At 40.9% G+C, this 17815-nt stretch overlaps 1 protein-coding gene across 1 annotated transcript in view; it reads right to left on the bottom strand.

Moving 5' to 3' along the window:
- RASGRP1 (RAS guanyl releasing protein 1) overlaps nt 1-17815 on the bottom strand; it is a 74130-nt gene that overhangs the window by 28292 nt on the left and 28023 nt on the right. Inside the window, exons 3-6 of the mRNA XM_024202056.2 lie at nt 7488-7593; nt 4916-4975; nt 3183-3314; nt 1816-1969 (exon numbers count right to left, since the gene is read on the bottom strand). Of these exons, the coding sequence (XP_024057824.2) occupies nt 1816-1969; nt 3183-3314; nt 4916-4975; nt 7488-7593 (452 nt within the window). The remainder of the gene's footprint in view (nt 1-1815; nt 1970-3182; nt 3315-4915; nt 4976-7487; nt 7594-17815) is intronic.

The raw sequence follows: 17815 nt of genomic DNA, 5'->3' as shown, positions 1-17815 counted from the left end.
AAGTCTTATTCTGTGTAAGCATCTCCTGAAGTTCAAGTGGCTTAGCTATTTCGAGATTTAGGACCTACACAGGTTATCAGACCCTACGAATAAACACACGTGTTATCCCACCATTTTGTCATAATTCCATCAAACTCAAAAGCTCAGCTCTTAAAACCCGTGCTTTTTTCCCCCAATAGTAACATCTTGTTCACACTGGACATGCTCAGAGAATTAAACACAGGCATTAAGACATTTAGATGGAATGACTAGAAATTAAAGCCAGACAAATTCAAATGAGAAATACAGTTGGGGGGGTGTGTGTGTGTGAGAGAGAGAGAGAGAGAGAGAGAGATGTTGGGTGTGCGTGTGTCTTTTTTTTTTAAAAAAAAACAGCGAGGGAAATTAACCTTTGAAACAAACTGCCAAGAGAAGTGGTGGGTTCTCTCTCTCAATACCAAGACCGAATGCCTTTTTGGAAGATACGCTGAAGTCAGACAAGCTACTGGACCCAATACAGGAAATACTAGAGAAACATTAATGATTTGATGGTAACTGCTAGCCTTAGAATGAGTGAATGTATGAATAGTTACACTCATGTTAGCATTACATCATCTAATTTGCATAGTCTGTCCCATAGCAGGGACAAGTATTAGGCTACCATAGTAGGGAGGCATTCTGCAAGGAGTTAAATAATCACATTGTTTAATGGATAAAGCACTTTCTTTTCCTAACCAAGGTCCCAGTGAACTAATTTTTTATCTCAGATTATCACTAGTAAAGTATGCAGGAACCTATGTTACACAGCTAAGTCACTGGCTGAGAACTATGAGGGAACCAAGACTCTGACTGTGCATCATACTTGTTATTCCCATTAATCATTAATTAATTAGCATCTGCACAGAGCTTTGAAAATGTTAAGCATTATATAAGCGTTAAGTATTATTACTGCCTACAGGTAGGACCTTATGCGTAAATGTGTGACTTCAGTCCCAAGGCTGTTAGATTTTAACATAACACATGAGGAGTCACGTACCTGGAGCTTAAAATAAAGTGTACTGATGCATGACTAGGAGAGATTTTTTTTGCAATCTGTTCAACATCCCTCTAACTGCAAAACTTACACTTCAGATTCTAGTGATACCATCCAAAAAATGAGTCTCTTTGTTCTTTTAGCTATGCATCTTATCTCAGCAGCTTTCATACCAGTATTGTACACGTTTCCGGGGTGGGGAAAGGATCAGCTATACCCACAAACACACTGCCCTTCCTTGCTGCTTTGAACCCGCTGTGCACTCTTTTTTCGTTTGACACATAAAGAATATCAAACCATACTGGCCTTTTCTTTAGTGTGACAAAGAAAAAAAGACAGTCAGTTACAGCCCCAATTGGCCTGTTTAAAACAAAGTGTTACTTCAATATTTAAGGGGTTTCAGGGCTCTCCAGGAGCCCTTGTAAAGAAGTGCTGCAGCACCCCTCTGCTGTCATAGTGGGGTGAGTACCCCAGGGAGACAGAATCAGGCAGCCTAGCTCCTGCAATGCTTTGCTCTCCCCATTCTCCAGTCACCCCCCCCCCCCCCCATGCCACTTGCATCAGCTTAAACACTGTTTTGAGTGAAAGGAGATAGCTTGTTCCTCAACCTCTCCTTCTTGACCCAACCTACTGTCTGAACATAAGGGGGTCAAAACTGTCTGCCCTCTCCACTGCTAGCTCCCCTGATCCAATACAAACACTTTTTGAAAAAACAAAGTAAGGACCAGGATGAAAGTGAGTCCAACCGCATGCACAGAAAGTTAGTAGTTTTGTTTTTTCCTAGCCAAAAGCTGATCACTTACTGATATTCTTCGGAAGGACTTAAATTCAAGGTAGGTGAGGTGGTCTGATAGCTCTTCCGGCTCTAGATGATCAAAGAGAAGTGAGACTTTCCTTTTCTTACTGGTGTTGGGCTTTATCCGCTGTGTAAGCTTTCGGGACCAATCCCGGGAATTTCTTTTTATAAAAAATAGGAAAAGGTTTACACTAAAATGGAGGTTGATTTTTGCAGGAAAACTAATTTACATTTCCCCCAAAACATGGTTGCATCAGTTGCATGATTTATTGCAGTTGAAAACGAATGAATGATTTGAATTTCAAAAGAACAATTTCTTTATATTCATTATGAATGATGGATATTATGACATATGCAGTGTAGTTGTAGCCATGTTGGTCCCAGGATATTAGAGAGACATGGTGGGTGAGGTAATATCTTTTTTACTGGAAGTTGGGCCAATAAAAGGTATTATGACAACAGTCCTGTTGAATGCTTTTAGCATGCATTTTTAAAGTACCCTTTAAATATAGTAAAATTACATTATGAAAAAGAATACAGCCATAGTGATATCTCCTCAGCATTGTTGTTCTTAACTCTCTCCAGTTTGCTGTATCCATTGGATCAAATCCCAGTTCCATTAAAGTCAATGGGATTCAGTGGCAACAGGATTTGGTCTGTCCGTTATGCCTTGTTATTGCCCCTTATTGTCTTCATGGGCAGCTGCTTATACTCTATGGCCAGCTATAAATTGTGGGTCAAATTCTGCTGCCTGTTTCTCACTCTTATTTAAAAATGGGAAGTCTCTCTTCTCAGGAGAGAGCCACGTGAGATACAGCCCCTGTGCATTTTATTTTTCTAGGTGCTCTGGGATCTATTCTTGACCAGATAATAAGACCAGCAACAACACATAAAATAACATTAGGAATTAGACATAATGAAATGAATCCTATATTGTCTCCCTAGTGACCTGAATTTTGGCTTTTAAAAAGTCCACTGTTTTACATCATGTACACTCTGAGTAAAATGTGTTCTCCTTTCTCACTGCCCTTTCAAGGAATTAAGTCTTTCAAAATCTTTCTTCACTTAAAGTCTTCTGTGTTTCTTAGAGTGAAGTTTACCCTGTGCAGAGGGTCGGCACAAGATCTCTGCAACAATTAAGTTAAATTGAAGCCATACTTTGAGAGCTTTAATGGGACTTAAATTGTCACATGCTGGCCCACTGCACAGGGGTAAATTTCACCCTCAGTAAACTGAAATCTTTTGCACATTGCTAATATCAGACACTTGGAAATATTCCTAATCTAGCTGTTGGAGATTGGTTACTATTATTTTAGGGAAGTGAGATGGCAATATTGTTTTGTTTTCCAAACATATTAAAACCTTGACACTCACATTTGAGTTGTGTCAATTAGGCGACAGTGTAACTCCTCACCATTAGCTCTCACCAATTTCTGAAATTCCTCCATGGTGTTAATTAGACTAGAATCCATTTTGAACATGATCCAGAACTCTGTTATCCAATACCTATTGTGAATGGAAAATAGAATAATAAAATAAAGAATTTTGCTGGTTATTTGTGTAACTGAAACACCAGTAATGCTGCAAGGCAAACATCCAGTCTGGTTTATAACTTCTATGCTCTTTTGGTCACTCAGATTTTAAATTTTGCTTCAAAGTACCTTCTCCAAAGTACACTGTTCTATCCAAATAGAGAGTTTATAATGCAAGAATCAAACACTTGTACTGACACTACCAACTCTGTCTTATTGCTTTGTAATGACTGTGTATGTGACAAACTTCTACCTATCTGATCATCTCACCATAGTATCTACACATACATAAATATTAAATAACACAGTGAGTTGGCTCAGTGCTCAGACCTTTAAATATATTGGGCAGATCCTCAGCTTGTGTAAGTCAGCATAGCTCCACTGACTTCAATAAAGCTACACAGATTTATACAAGCCAAGGATCTAGTCTATTACTTTTTCTTTATATGTTGCTTATCTGTACCATCAAATTCTACAACAAACTCACTGTTTTTTTAAATCAGTTAGTTTGACAGTGAAGTCAATGCCTGGTTCCAGGATTATTTTTCTTTATTATATATTGGGTGGGGGAGTGGAAACCCGCCACCCACAAATAAATAGAAATTGTTATGGATGATACAGTTTAACTTGATATGTACAAGATATTTCCTGAGAAATAGTGCCTTGTACATGAGGTGGTCAGATTGCATGTATTAGGTCTCATCTTTCCATTCAGCTTATTTGGCTTGTAAGCCATGCACACACAAAACCTGGGTTTGCTCTAATAAATGGACATGTGCACTCTCTTGTAGGTGTGTGCATTTGTGAATTTTACATGTGCACAATTTGAAAATGTATTCCATAATGTCCTGTAAAATACTGAACCATTCTGCATTAATGAAGTACCCCTTTTTGAGGGAGTAAAATGGTCACTATTGAAAAGCCAACATTTGCCCGCATCTACCATTTATTTTCTGGTCTAAGTACTGATGAAAGCATTAGTGCTATGCAAAAATTGTTGGCAAATGATGACTCTTTAATAAAAACATTCTTTAACTAATATATCAACCATTAAATTAAATGTAATAGAAGGAAAAAAGGAAATAATTTCCTAGGGTAATACTGCAGTTGATTAAGTACAACTCCTTATTGAATGCAATCAAGAGTTGTGCTTCATATTGATATAGCCCAAGTATTCAACATTGCTTTATTTGAAAGAGAAAACTGTATGGTAACATAGGGTCCAATTCAACCAGTTGCTGATCACTCTCAGCTTTCAGTGATGTCAATACAAGTTGAGGGCGCTCAGGCTTTTGGAGGCTCAGGGTCGTAATTATCTACCCATAACATGTAGCTGAATTCATCCATTGATTTTAATGGATTTGCACCAGGCCATTTGGGCCATTGTGCATAGATCTGTGCAAGTAAAACTTTAAGGAAGTCTATGGAATATCATTCCTCTTTTGAATGCTAACTTAAGAAATGCAAAGTCACTCTTATTTGTGGCACCACATGACCAGCTTGAACAGTAATTGCTAGCATGTAATTGTATCACTTATTTTATTTCACAGATACATTTATGCAAAAAATTCTTACCTTACAAAATAGCATATCTTTACACAAAGCCCAGATTTCTTTTCTAAAGCATCCAGATATGTAGAGAACTGTTAAGGAAAACATGGCAGTTCATCCACGCAGGGCCGGCTCCAGCTTTTTTGCCACCCCAAGTGGCGAAGAAAAAAAAAAAAAGCCGCGATTGGCGGCACTTCGGCGGCAGCTCTACCGCACCGCTTCATTCTTCGGCGGCCAGTCCTTCACTCCGAGAGGGACTGAGGGACCTGCCACCGAAGACCCGGACGTGCCACCCCTTTCCATTGGCCGCCCCAAGCACCTGCTTCCTGCACTGGTGCCTGGAGCCGGCCCTGCATCCACGATCTGAAACTTGACATGTTCAGTATTTCATGGGGCCTGATCCAATGCTCACTGATTGAAGCCAGTGGGAACTTCTCCATTGCCTTCCGTGGACATTGGATCAGGGCTTTGATGCATGTTATTCTTCTGAAATCATTAGTGAAGGACAGATATAAATAGGACAGTTATAAATAACACTGACGTATTTCATCAAGTGCTGAGAGGTGTTAAGTAGTTAAATGAACCTCTGCTTTTTAGTTTGCTTCTTGGTAATTTGCTTCCCAATTTTCATTAGGACTTGTCCATTCATACAGCTTGTTAACATATGAAACAAAAGGTTATAAGCAAAAGGTTATAGAATAGTACTAAATTCATCAAGGACCATTTTTATGGAGAACTGCCTGTTAACTGTTGTGATTTATCACAGATAATGCTGGAGAGAAATATTTTTGAACTGTGAAATATATATTAACTGCAAAGAGAACATTTATTTTTATTCTATAAATGGTAATTTACATATATGGACGATCAGTTCAGGAAAAATATATTATGGGCATTATGAATACTTTTCTCCTGCAGAGAGAGAAAATGCACCTCTTTATGAAGTATTGTGCACCTATTTAAAGAAGATAATTTACAGACTGTCGGAGGGTCAGATTAATCTAAATGTGACCCAAATCTACTGCAAGTTGACCAGAGCTGGTCATGTAATTTTGAGGGATGAAGAGTGGTGGAGCTGGAAATTTGAAGGCAACTTCAAAAACCTCAAAGCCCAGATTAGCTGATCCATTCAAATCTGCTTTAGTCCACCACTGGCTTTGCAAATACTTATATCTGGCTGGAAAGTCTGAGTGTGTGGAATTTAAAAATTGACAAATTAATTACTTCCCTGACTGCAGGAAAACCCAAGTTCCATAGAGAAGATGTAAACAATTATTTTGTACCATTATAAAAAAAATGATCAGAAAGGAGTGGGGGCTGTCAGCAACAGCTTGAAGAGAATTTGAACCCAACTTCTATTTATTGAGGACTGAGGGCTCTAGAATTGATCACATGGTATATTTGGGTTGGTGTGGAATCAAGTCCCCTTTGTTTCTACTATTGTAGAGCAAAACCCCCACACTTTAATATCTAATCTATCTATATTCTTTACAGGTGATGGACCTAATTTTGCCTTCACTTACAAAGGTGCTACTCCAGTTGTAGTTATTATTGATTGAAAACAGGATTGTTTTCTTGACCCTGGGAAGCAAGTTACCTCTGTAAGTCAGCTATTTGTTTGGTTTACACTGTAAATGGGAGTGTCTCAATGTAAGTGAGAATTGAGCCCCATATCTTGTTATTTCTGAGGAAATGCAGGACCCTAAATTAAATGCCACTTATTCTACACTCCAAAAAGTAACTGCTTGATATCTTGGATGCTGCATAGTGTGGGTATCTAGGGAAGTCTGACTACTGTCATGGCAGGTCTGTTTTCCACAGCTATACTAATTGGAAACCAATAAAAATTAGCGTTGTGGGGGGAAGTACTAATTAAAACAAGTTGTACCAAGTAAATGCCTGTCTAAGAGGTGCTTGGTGTCTCTCAGGATTGGTCCCTAATTATGTTATGATCCATTAATTATGAACAAACATTCAGTAAAGCTAATAGAGTTAGGCAGTATCTTCCACAGCTATGAATCCTCTAGATAAGAGAGAGCAGTTATGCCCATATTCATGCTCTTAGCATCTTTTTTATGAGCATCTGATGGGCCACAAACTCATTTTGTGAAAATATATTTTCACAAAACATTGAGGCCTCAAAATACGATAATTAGACTGGGGATTGTTTTAAAATTTACCCACTTCATTTTTGGAACATTTTAACTTTTATTTGCCTGGAGAAGGTAATCCAAGACTTAGTGCATATCTTTCAATGATTATCTGACATAGACTAGGTTAGCATAATATGAAGATTTTTCTGTACATAAATAATTATAAACACTGGGTCTGAGATTGCAATTGCCATGTAATTTTCTGGAAAGCCTTCTCCATATATCTTCTACCCTAGATCACTGATAACATCTTCCCAGGTTTGTTTTAAAATATGAAGACTTTTCTTAAGCACTAAATTTAGCCTTTCAGTCATCATGAGATGCAGAGGTGAAAGCACCAATTTATTAATATTGACCTGTAGGTTGTATACACTTACCATTCTGTCAATGTATTTCTGTATTACCTTACCTTAATAACTACAGGTAAGCATTATAAAGGATATAGATCAATTAGTTTTCGGAGCACATCCTCAGAGGGGATGATAACTCTGTGCATGGTCAGTGTTATCTGTAGCAGCTGGTTGTTTTGATATAGGTTTCCCTCTGAATCTGAAAAGTGAGGTGAAGCATTCTTATCAGGAACATAATAAGACTTGTCATACAAGAGAACAGGTTTTTTTTCAGCTTTCCTGTTCTGATCAGGCCCGTTCACGTAAGCAATATCAGAGACAGTAGCTACTCTGTTGCATCAGTGAGATGAGATTATTTTGCAAGCAGAGATGCACAGAAACAATTTGTACTTGCATAGAATATTTCATCCAAGGATTTGGAAACCATTTACAAAGATTAGTTCAACCTCAAAACATCCTGCAAAGATACACAAGCATAATGGCCCCAATCCAGCAAAGCACTTAAGCATATGTATAATTTTAAGCAAGTGAGTATAATCATTGAAACAAATTGATAAACTGAGATGGAGAGGTTAGGTGAGGTGACTTATCCAAATCAAACAGTGAATCAGTAGCAGAACTGGATGTAGGTCCCAACAGGCAGATTTTTAAAAGGGCACAGGCAGTTTTTTGCACCCCTAACTTGCATGCCCAAGACCCTAGTGTACACAGAGAAGTCAGGATTTATACTTGCACACAACTATGCATGCACAATCCTAATAAGAGTGTGTATATCAGGAGATTTTGCATGTGCAGAAATCCAGCTATGTGCCCACTTAAGAAACAAAAAGAAAAAAAAAAATCTAGCCCCACAAGTTCTCTTACTTTATCCATTACATTCACTGTACTAGTATTAGTTTTTAGATACAAATTCGTGTTTCTCATATCTATACTTGGGAAGAATCCAGGACATCAAGTATTTCAGACACGTTTAAATTAACATTACTGTAAATTTGTTACATAAATGCAAATATAATTACACAGTATTTTATAAATATTCAAAGAAGGTATTTTATACCAACTCTGGAGAGAGAGGCTTCTCCTCTTCTTCTTCAACGCTTAGCCAGACAACCGGCCATAGCGATCGTTCGCCATTTGGTCTGTTCCTGCGCAACCACAAAGGCTTGATGACCTGAGAGTACAACATCGGAACAGATTTGGTGAACCCATGTAATAGGGGGTCTGCCTCTGGGCCACCTCCACCCCTTGGTTGGTGGAATTTTATCCCAAATGTTACAAACCACCTGAAGAACGATGTTTGCTGGAACGTCTTGCGGCATCCTTGTGACATGTCCGAAAAGCATAAGGCGCTGCCTGCAGACAATGGCCCCAGTAGTCTGTAGACCCAAACGACCATGAACATCTGTATTACAGATGAAGTCATCCCACTTTATGCCCAATATACTATGTTGACATTTTGTGTGGAAAGCCTCCAGCTTTGTCCAATCTGTGTGGCGTAGTGTCCATGTTTTGCAGCCGTATAACAGTATGGGAAGGATACAGTTTGAATAAATCCTGAACTTGGTTGTCATACTAAGATGTTGATTCCATATCCGTTGTAAACAGCCCATGGCAGATGCTGTGATGCCAATCCAATGAAGACCCTCCATGTGAGAATTGGAGGAGTTGGTAAGTATAGAACCCAGATAGCAAAAGCTGTAAACTGATTTGATGGTTTCATTGTTCAAGGAGATTGGAGTCATGGGTGGACCAGGTCCTAAATTTTGCAGTTTTGTCTTTGACCATGAAACATTGAGACCAATCTTAGCTGACTCCTCCTCCATATGCTGGAGTGCCTCACGAAACCTGTTGGGACTCTGTATTAAAAGAACAACGTCATCAGCGTAGTCAAGATCTGTGAGTGAGAGATCACCGATCTCAATGCCTGTGGACCTGATGGAATGCTGCATTACGAAATCCATTGCCCGACAAAAGAGTGCAGGGGCCAGAACGCAGCCCTGCCTAACATCAGATACTGATTTAAAAGGCACTGACATCCGGTTCCCCAGACTAACACGGGCAGTGGTTCCGTTATGCAGCTCTCTAATCAAGTCCAGCAGAGTGGTAGGGACACCTACGCCCTTTAAGGCCTTCCATAACGTGACACAGTCTACTGAATCAAAAATGCAGCCTTAAGATCAACATACGCTACATGCAGGGGCTTTCTGAACTCACAATGTATCTCTGACAACAAGCCAAGGGCCAAAATGGCATTTAATGTGGACCTGTTCCTCGTAAAGCCTGACTGTTGGGGATGATGCTTCCGGTGTAGCAAAGGCTCCAGGCGTGCCAGCAAAACATGCGCAAACACCTTCCTTGGAACGGAGAGCAAGGTGATCGGCCTGTAGCTCTTACATTCACTGCACGGTCACTTGCCCTTATAGAGTGAGATCAAAATACTGTCCTTCCAGGCGGTTGGCAGGGTTCCACACCAGACAAAAGATGGCCAGAAGTGATTCTGCTGCAGGATCAATAGCACATTATAGCAGCTCTGAGGGGATACCATCGGCACCGGCTGTGCGTCCGTTTTTTCAGTTTAGAGATGGCACACTTCACTTCATCTAATGTTGGTGCATCAGTACAATTGTCTGGATCCAGAACTGCAGTGACTGCCCGATCATCCAGCTCTGAATAAGCGCACCTGAAGGATGATTCAGGACACTATGATAATGTTCCACACAGCATGAGAGAATGTCATCATCCAATTTGCATGGATGGCCTTGGCTGTCATTCAGGATGCCATTTGTAGGGACTACCTCTCGACCACTGAGGTTGCGAATGGCACGGAATACTAGCTTCAAGTCGCCCCTGGCTAAGCCAAATTCGACATCATCCGCCACTTGGTTAACAATATGCCTCGTGATCGCGGAGTGCCAGGGTGTTAAATTTTCGCTTCAGCTGATTACAAGTGCCCTTATCACCACGCTGGCGGGCTGTGGCCTTCAATTTAATTATCTGGAAGACCTCCTCCGATAGCCAGAGTTGGCGTGCTGGATGCCTATAGCCAATCGTCTGCTCAGCAGATTGGTTGGGGGTAGAAGTGAACAGGGACCAGGCAACCTCCACGTCGTCTGGCAGATTAGCTAGAGCCGAGAATCTGTTGCTGACGTCAATACAAAACCTGTTGGTTAAACCTGGCACACAAAGTGAGTCGATGTCAAACTTCTTCATCATCACAGAGGGCTTACCTGCTCGTTGGAACATCAACACCATACGGGCAACCACTAGATGGTGGAGAGGCTGGTTGGTTCAAATAGAAATTGGATTGATTTGTGATTTGAAAATAAAATGTAACCTGTTTGAGTGCTGTTAAATATATTCTCCTCCTGAGAGCCTGCATTTATGATACTAGTTGTTGAGAAGAACAGCTGAAAACCAAAATAGCATAAAAATATTCTTGAAACAATGCTTAATGAGAAGGCAAAATGGAAACAGTAGGCAAAACCCAAGAAACGCAGCACACGTAGTAATAATATATTATTAGAGGAAAAACATTTTCAAGTTACAGATCACCCCATGGAGGTGTTGTCAAGGTTAATCCACCTAAAAAACAATATAGTGAAGAGGCAGCTGTCAAGTAAGGGTTTTGGTGCTATCGGAAGGTCCCAACCGGAGAAGGTGGACTCCAGATCTGAAATCTCTCCTGCCGATCTGTAAGTCTTTGCCTAAAGATACAAACTCAGCCTCTTTCTCCTGTGTCTGAGTTGTACATCAAAAGATAGGAGAAGCTGGGTCACTTTTAAGTCAACAGTTTGTAAATTTCTTCAGCCTTGGGGCCTCAGCTCACTCACTTTAATTAAAGATTTCTGTATTATGGCTCTCCCTGTGCTAAATACAGGATGTCTAGCAGACAAAAGAAGATACAGATCTACCATCATTTCATAGCCAGTTTTTATTGACTCTGGAAACATCCTAGAACTTCTCCCTAACCCATCCAAGTCAATTTAGGGTCCTTATAACCTTGTGAGATTTTGAAACATGTCCCACTTCTTCTTGAATATATTTACACTGCTTACTTTGGTTGCTGGCTGTGAGGGGTATTCACCACACACCACCCATGAAGGTGGGTAAGGTAGCTCAGAAGGGGCTAATTAACCTAGTAGGCTACACCTGGAGGGAGACTTAGGCTTGACTAACAAGCATTAATTGAAGATGGAGCCCATTTGGGCAGGAGTAGGCAGGGCTTGTATAAAGCCAGGAAGGGAGAACAGAAGGGGGCTACAGCGTGGAAGTTTGCAGTCACTTTCTAAGTATAGGGAGGAGAGAAGAAGAAAACCTATTGGGGGAGCAGAAGCCCTGGGATCCTGACCCCTGAGGAAGCTGGAGAAAAAAGCCTGTGGAGGGCAGAGTAGGAAGGAGAGTGGGAAGACTTGCCTGGAATGGCATCTGGAAAGCTACTCCGGAGAGACTTCCTTACCCTGGAAGGGGGAAAACTGTATAGTGATCTGGTTGATGGGCCAAGCCACAAAGACAAAGCACTGCAATTCCTAGAGAGCAAGAGGGGCCATGGCATGAGCGAGCAAAGGAAGGGGATGTCAGACTGGGCAGAGCTAATTCCCAGATGCAGGCACAAGGGGTGCCCCAATGGTGAGTAACTCCTGTTATGCTGGCTCTGGCAAATGGTTGTGTGTTTTGTTTCTTGTACCATTTTTGGACTTACACTGTCCAAATTGTTTAGACGGTAGTTCCCTCTTCAACATCTGTTTGACTAAATCTTGTTTTAGAATTAATAGCAGTCTTCATTTTTAATGATGCACTAACTTTCTTTCTGGATCATTTGTAACTTTTAATTGTTTCCTCAACCCATCAGCCCTTTTTATAAGCAATCAAGCTAAATCTGGTCAAACTGAACTAATTTACATCCCTGTAAACTGAAATATTTTGGCTGCACTCCATTAAACCCTTTCATACACATCTTCCTTTCATAGTTCCACACAGTTTCAGGTACACAAATATCTCCGCTATATTGTTCTCCACTGGCACTGGGCTAGTCTGCCTAAAGTCAGGCCTAGTTTATGGATCACATATCTTAATCTATAAGAGACCAATTCTGGCTTCAGTGACATGGGTGGAAGTCTATAGGCCTTGCACTCATGTAACTGAGGGCAGAATTGGGCCCTGTCTCTATGTAAAGAGCATATGAGCAGCAAAAAACCACCACCACCATAATATGGATGCATATAGTTGTGCAAAAGAAACCCATACTGTGGCTTTAGGGTGACTGTTGTATATTTCGCACAGAAACACTTTGGCCTTAATAGTTTACTTTCTTTAAAGGATTAAGTGTGTGTTTTGAACAAAAGCATCTTGATGAGCAAAAATTCTTAGTCCATATCCTGCCAGGATAATGTGGACAGAAAGGGGGCTTGAGCAGCCAGCTGAGGATTCCCCTTATTAGGGGAACCCTTCAGTGGCATAAATCTGAGAGTTTGATTTATACCATCCGTTCCTGCACCTCCTGGTGCACAGAGAGTACCGAGTACTGAAGAGACAGGAGGACGTGTGACTGGAGCATGCTGCATTCTGGCAACTCTGGGCCAATAGAACAGGGCCCCTAGGGGTAGAGTACACTGATCAGAGCAGCCCTGAGGATGAGCTAACTTGAACAAGGGGCAGAGCCAGCTCCATTTCCCCCAGGATAAAGGGAAGGCAGTAGAAAGCATGGAAATGTACTTTCTCTTTAGAGATTTTCATCTCTGAATATTTTGACAGGTTCAAGAGGAAAAACCTTAGACAGCTTTAGAAAAGAATTTTTTGTGTGCTTCTTAACAAGCCTGCTAAAAGCACAGCCTTGTTAGATGGGCTGTGAGAGTGTGCAGGTTCACTCACCACTAGTGAGAAGTAGTGAACATTCTGGCAGGCAGATAAATGAATGGAGACCACTTTGAATTGCCCATAACATATAGGGGGAAATGCGGTGGACATAATATACCTAGACCTCAGCAAGGCTTTTGACATAGTCCCACATGACATTCTGATAAGTAAGCTGGAGAAATGCAGGTTTGGTGGAACTACCATTAAGTGGATACATAACTGGTTAAACAACCACAAACAAAGAGTAACTATTAATGGAATGATGTCAGATTGGAGGGAGGTCTCAAGTGTGGTTCCATAGGGATCTGTTCTTGGCCTGGTGTTCCACATCTTTATTAATTAACTGGATGTAAGTATAGAAAGCATACTGATCAAATTTTCAGATGAGACAAAGCTGGGGGTGAGGGGTTGCCAAGACTTTGGAGGATAGAGTTAAAATTCAGAGGGATCTTGATAAATTGGAGAACTGGACTATAGACAACAAAATGAAATTCAACAAAGACAAATGTAACGCACTTAGGGAAGAAAAACCAAATGGACAAATACAGAATGGGGGGTAACCAGCTTGGCAGCAGCACTGCTGAGGAGGATCTGGGAGTTGTGGTGGATCACAACCTCAACATAAGTCAGCAATGTGATACTACTGCAAAAAAAAGCAAATACAATTTTAGGTTGCATTAACAGAGGCATAGCATGCAAGACACAGGAGGTGATAGTACCGCTCTTCACGGCACTCGTTAGGCCTCAGCTGGAGTATCGTGTCCAATTTTGGTCACCAATGTATAGAAATGATGTGGAGAAACCGGAAAGGATCCAAAGGCGAGCAGCAAAGATGATGGAAGGCAAGCCATAGGAGCAAAGGCTGAAGGAACTGGGTATGTTTAGTTTGGAAAAGAGGAGATTAAGGTGGGACATGATAGCTGTCTTCAAATACTTGAAAGGCTGCCATAAAAAAGATGGGGAAAAAGTTGTTTTCTTGCCACAGAGGGCAGGCCAACAGGCAATGCGGTTAAACTACAGCACAGCAAATTTAGATTAAATCTCAGGAAAAACTTTCTAACTATAAAAACAGTAGGACAATGGAATAGACTGCCTCTGGAGGTTGTGGAAGCTCCTTCATGGGAGGTTTTCAAAAGGAGACTGGAAAGCCATCTGCCTTGGATGGTTTAGACACAATAAATCCTACATCTTGTCAGGGTGTTATACTAGATGACCCTTGTGGTCTCTTCTAACACTATGATTCTATAAACACACTCTATTCCCCACCAATGGAAATGTCCCTGAAAGTCAAATAACAACCTTTTGGTATCCATGTGTGCAAGTGGATAGAAAGTATTTTGACTCCTGCACCAAAACATCTCTATGTAGGCTTCAATTCCCTTCAAGGAACCAGTAAGACATTAAAGCTCAGTGTTAGCAATTGGTATTTTGAACTAAAGCAATGCAGGTTCCCATATGGAGGCAGTTAGAAACCAGATCTCTACTGCAATAACATTTATTCATCATAACTGATGGTGCCTTTTTTTGTATCTAGATAAAAAAGAAACTAGTAGTTGATCTTAGCAGCTGGAAGCCAGAAGAAATCCACTTTAGGGTTCTTGAAGAAACAGCAGGAGAAACTGTGGAGCTGTTATAAATAGGTTGAGTGCCAATAAGCTATTTCCCTATCAGATGACTAGTTTTTTGTTCATTTCCAATCTCCAAAAAGGGGAGGAAAAGAGATCCATGACATTGCTGACTACTTACGCGAACTCTTTACTTGACAAAATCTTGGAAAATAAAATCACAAAGTCAACAGGCATGTAGATTAAAATATCTAGAGCTGTTTATTGTCAGATTCTTGGGCTGTCCATCGATCTGTATATTAAACTTTCTGTTCTAAAGTGTGATATTGAGGTCTAGGTCTTCACTGTTAGTGTTTAAAGTTCATTTAATTCATTATTTAGTTGTACTTTTGTGTCTGTCAAGCCGCAGCCTGCATTGGGAATAGGGTATGGAGCTCTTCAGCCAGAATTCACATGGGGCAATAGGGAATGTCAACACCTGTTAATGTGGTGAAGCAGGGCCTCAGCCTCTCTAAGTGTGGCACCCTTTGTATTCAAAATGCCTCCAACAGCACTACAACTCCCCCAGTTCTTGTACTCAGAGGCGCAGATCATAATCTCCTGTGGCTTAAAAAATGGATGGAGATGCTGGAGGAGTGCTTAACAGTTTCCATTTAGGGCCCCAGTCCAGGAAACCACTTAAGTACTCATTTAAAGCCAATGGGACTAGTGCTTTGCAGAACTGGGGCCTTATGGACTTAAGTGCCAGCTTTTGAAAAGTCCTCAGCACATCCCATGTGAGTGCTATTAAATGTCTAGTTGAATGCTTTGAGGATATTTCCTCTATCTGTATTTCTAAACACACAATCCACTGAGCTTGTTACAATGATCACTTTCAAGGGCAGCCCTAGGCCTGAACGAAGTCCATCGACATGCAGACCCTGTACCACCCACTTTAATAGCACCTCCTCTCTACAGGTACTGAAGCCTTCTCCCACCCCATGATCCATTATCACCCTCACCACACACAGGCACACCACATGCACCTTGGAAGGCAACTGCAGGGCTGGCTTTCTTAGTTGCCAAAACCCGCTCTGTTCCTTCCTTCTACCAGTAGCCGCTGAAAGTGTTCAGATCCTCTTTGTTGAAGTCTCAATTACAAGCATCTCTGAACTTGCCAGCTGTCAAATCCAACCCCCAGAACTGTCACATGCCAGTTTGGAGCTCTTATTCTGTGGACTGCTTTGTAAAACATCCCCTGGGTCACCTTGTTACTCAGACTTCAAAGCCCCCACTACAATGGTCTCAAAGTATTTAATTCTGTGGACCAATATGATAACCTCCACAGTCTAAGAACTGTGCTCAGGTGTTTAGCATCTCTGGAAACAAGGGCACTTTTATTTAGGAGCGTAACTATGGATTTAGCTGCTTAATGTTTGGTACCTGTTTGAAAACTGGTCCATGGTCAATACTGTGATTAGAAAAGGTACTACTAAAATATAACCTAATGAAAGGAAATTACATAAACGTAAGTAAACTATCTTCATGAAACGTATGGAGCCGGTGAGTGGCACCTTCTTGAATCAATCCCTGTTGTAAGAGAGTTTGCATGTTTCCACATGCACTTGAACCATGAGCAGTTTATTTTTACATTTATAAGTTGAAAGCTTCTTGAGACTCATTTTCATTTCCGCTTGTATACCTGTTACTAACCACACACCCTGCTGAGCAAAACCACTGAGTGAATACTAAATAAATTGGAATGGGTGCGTGTCGGTGTTATATCATTTTACATTAGGGAAGTGCTGCAAAATAGTGTACAAGTGTTAGTTTTGTTTTACTGCATTTGTTAAAAAAACCCAAAACAACCTATGTGCTTTCATTCCTTTTTCCTGTAAAATACTTATGCTATGTAGATGTAGGAATTTTTCAACCAGTACACATGCTACTCAAATAGGCAGATAAAATAGGACATCCCAATCCCTCAGCCACTATTAAAAAAAAAAAATACAGTCACCAATAACTGGGAGAACATCTGAAACAGAAATGCCTTTCACCATGTTCTGAAGGCAGCCACAGCTTGGCTCTGAGGGGCTCTCAGAGGAGTATGTTCCACAGTCAGGATCCCTCTACTGAGGCCTGGCAGCCAATTCACAAGAGTTCAACCCTAGGGGGACAGCAAGAGTGCCCCAGATTAACTGAAATCTTGTAGCGAGGGAACACCTAGAGGTCATATTTGGGGCTGGATATTTCATAACCAACGTCTGTATCTACAAGGGTTCCTATTTATCACTGTAGTATCTAAACTGTACTCTGAAGTGAATCAGAAGCCAATGCAGGCATGGAGCACTGATAACACATGATCACAGTAACCAAACCTCTAAGAAGGTGACTAACTTTTCTCAAGTACCTGAAGTCTCCTAGTAGTTCTCAAAAGGTAGCACCCTAGAGAAGTATCAGGAGGTAGCTGTGTTAGTCTGTATCTACAAAAACAACAAGGAGTCTGGTGGCACCTTAAAGACTAACAGATTTATTTGGGCATAAGCTTTCGTGAGTAAAAACCTCACTTAGAACACATTGCAGTAACTATGCCAAAATCATAGGTAGCTGCATTGAGGTCCACCTCACTTGATGCTGCAGTCACTCACTACTTAGAACTCCTAGGAATAGCGGCCTTCAAAGTGCTATTTGTGATGACTTAAATAGCCACCTCCCAATAGTGGGAGACACCCATATAATCATAGGAGCATAGTGTTACAAATGTTGACCCCAGGAGATAATTAAAGCAGCATACCTCCATAGCACAGGTGGGAGAATCAAAGTACTCAAAAGCCCATATCAAAGACCTTAAGGAAACATGTACAAGTGTACAAAATAAATATGAAGGCTTATCCGGGAGCTCAGAAAACTGTTACCATCCTACTCGTGCCAACTGTACTGCACCTCTGGCTCCAGCTGGCAGCAGATGCAGGACTAAAAGAGAACCTTAGGAACACTAGAAACAACCCAAGTTTGAAGGAATTC

The sequence above is a fragment of the Terrapene carolina genome, unplaced genomic scaffold, assembly GCF_002925995.2.
Source record: "Terrapene carolina triunguis isolate 2854851 unplaced genomic scaffold, T_m_triunguis-2.0 Scaffold96, whole genome shotgun sequence".
NCBI lineage: Eukaryota > Metazoa > Chordata > Testudines > Emydidae > Terrapene > Terrapene triunguis.
The sequence above is the reverse complement of the archived record's forward strand: the minus strand, read 5'-3'. Positions and strand labels throughout refer to the sequence as shown.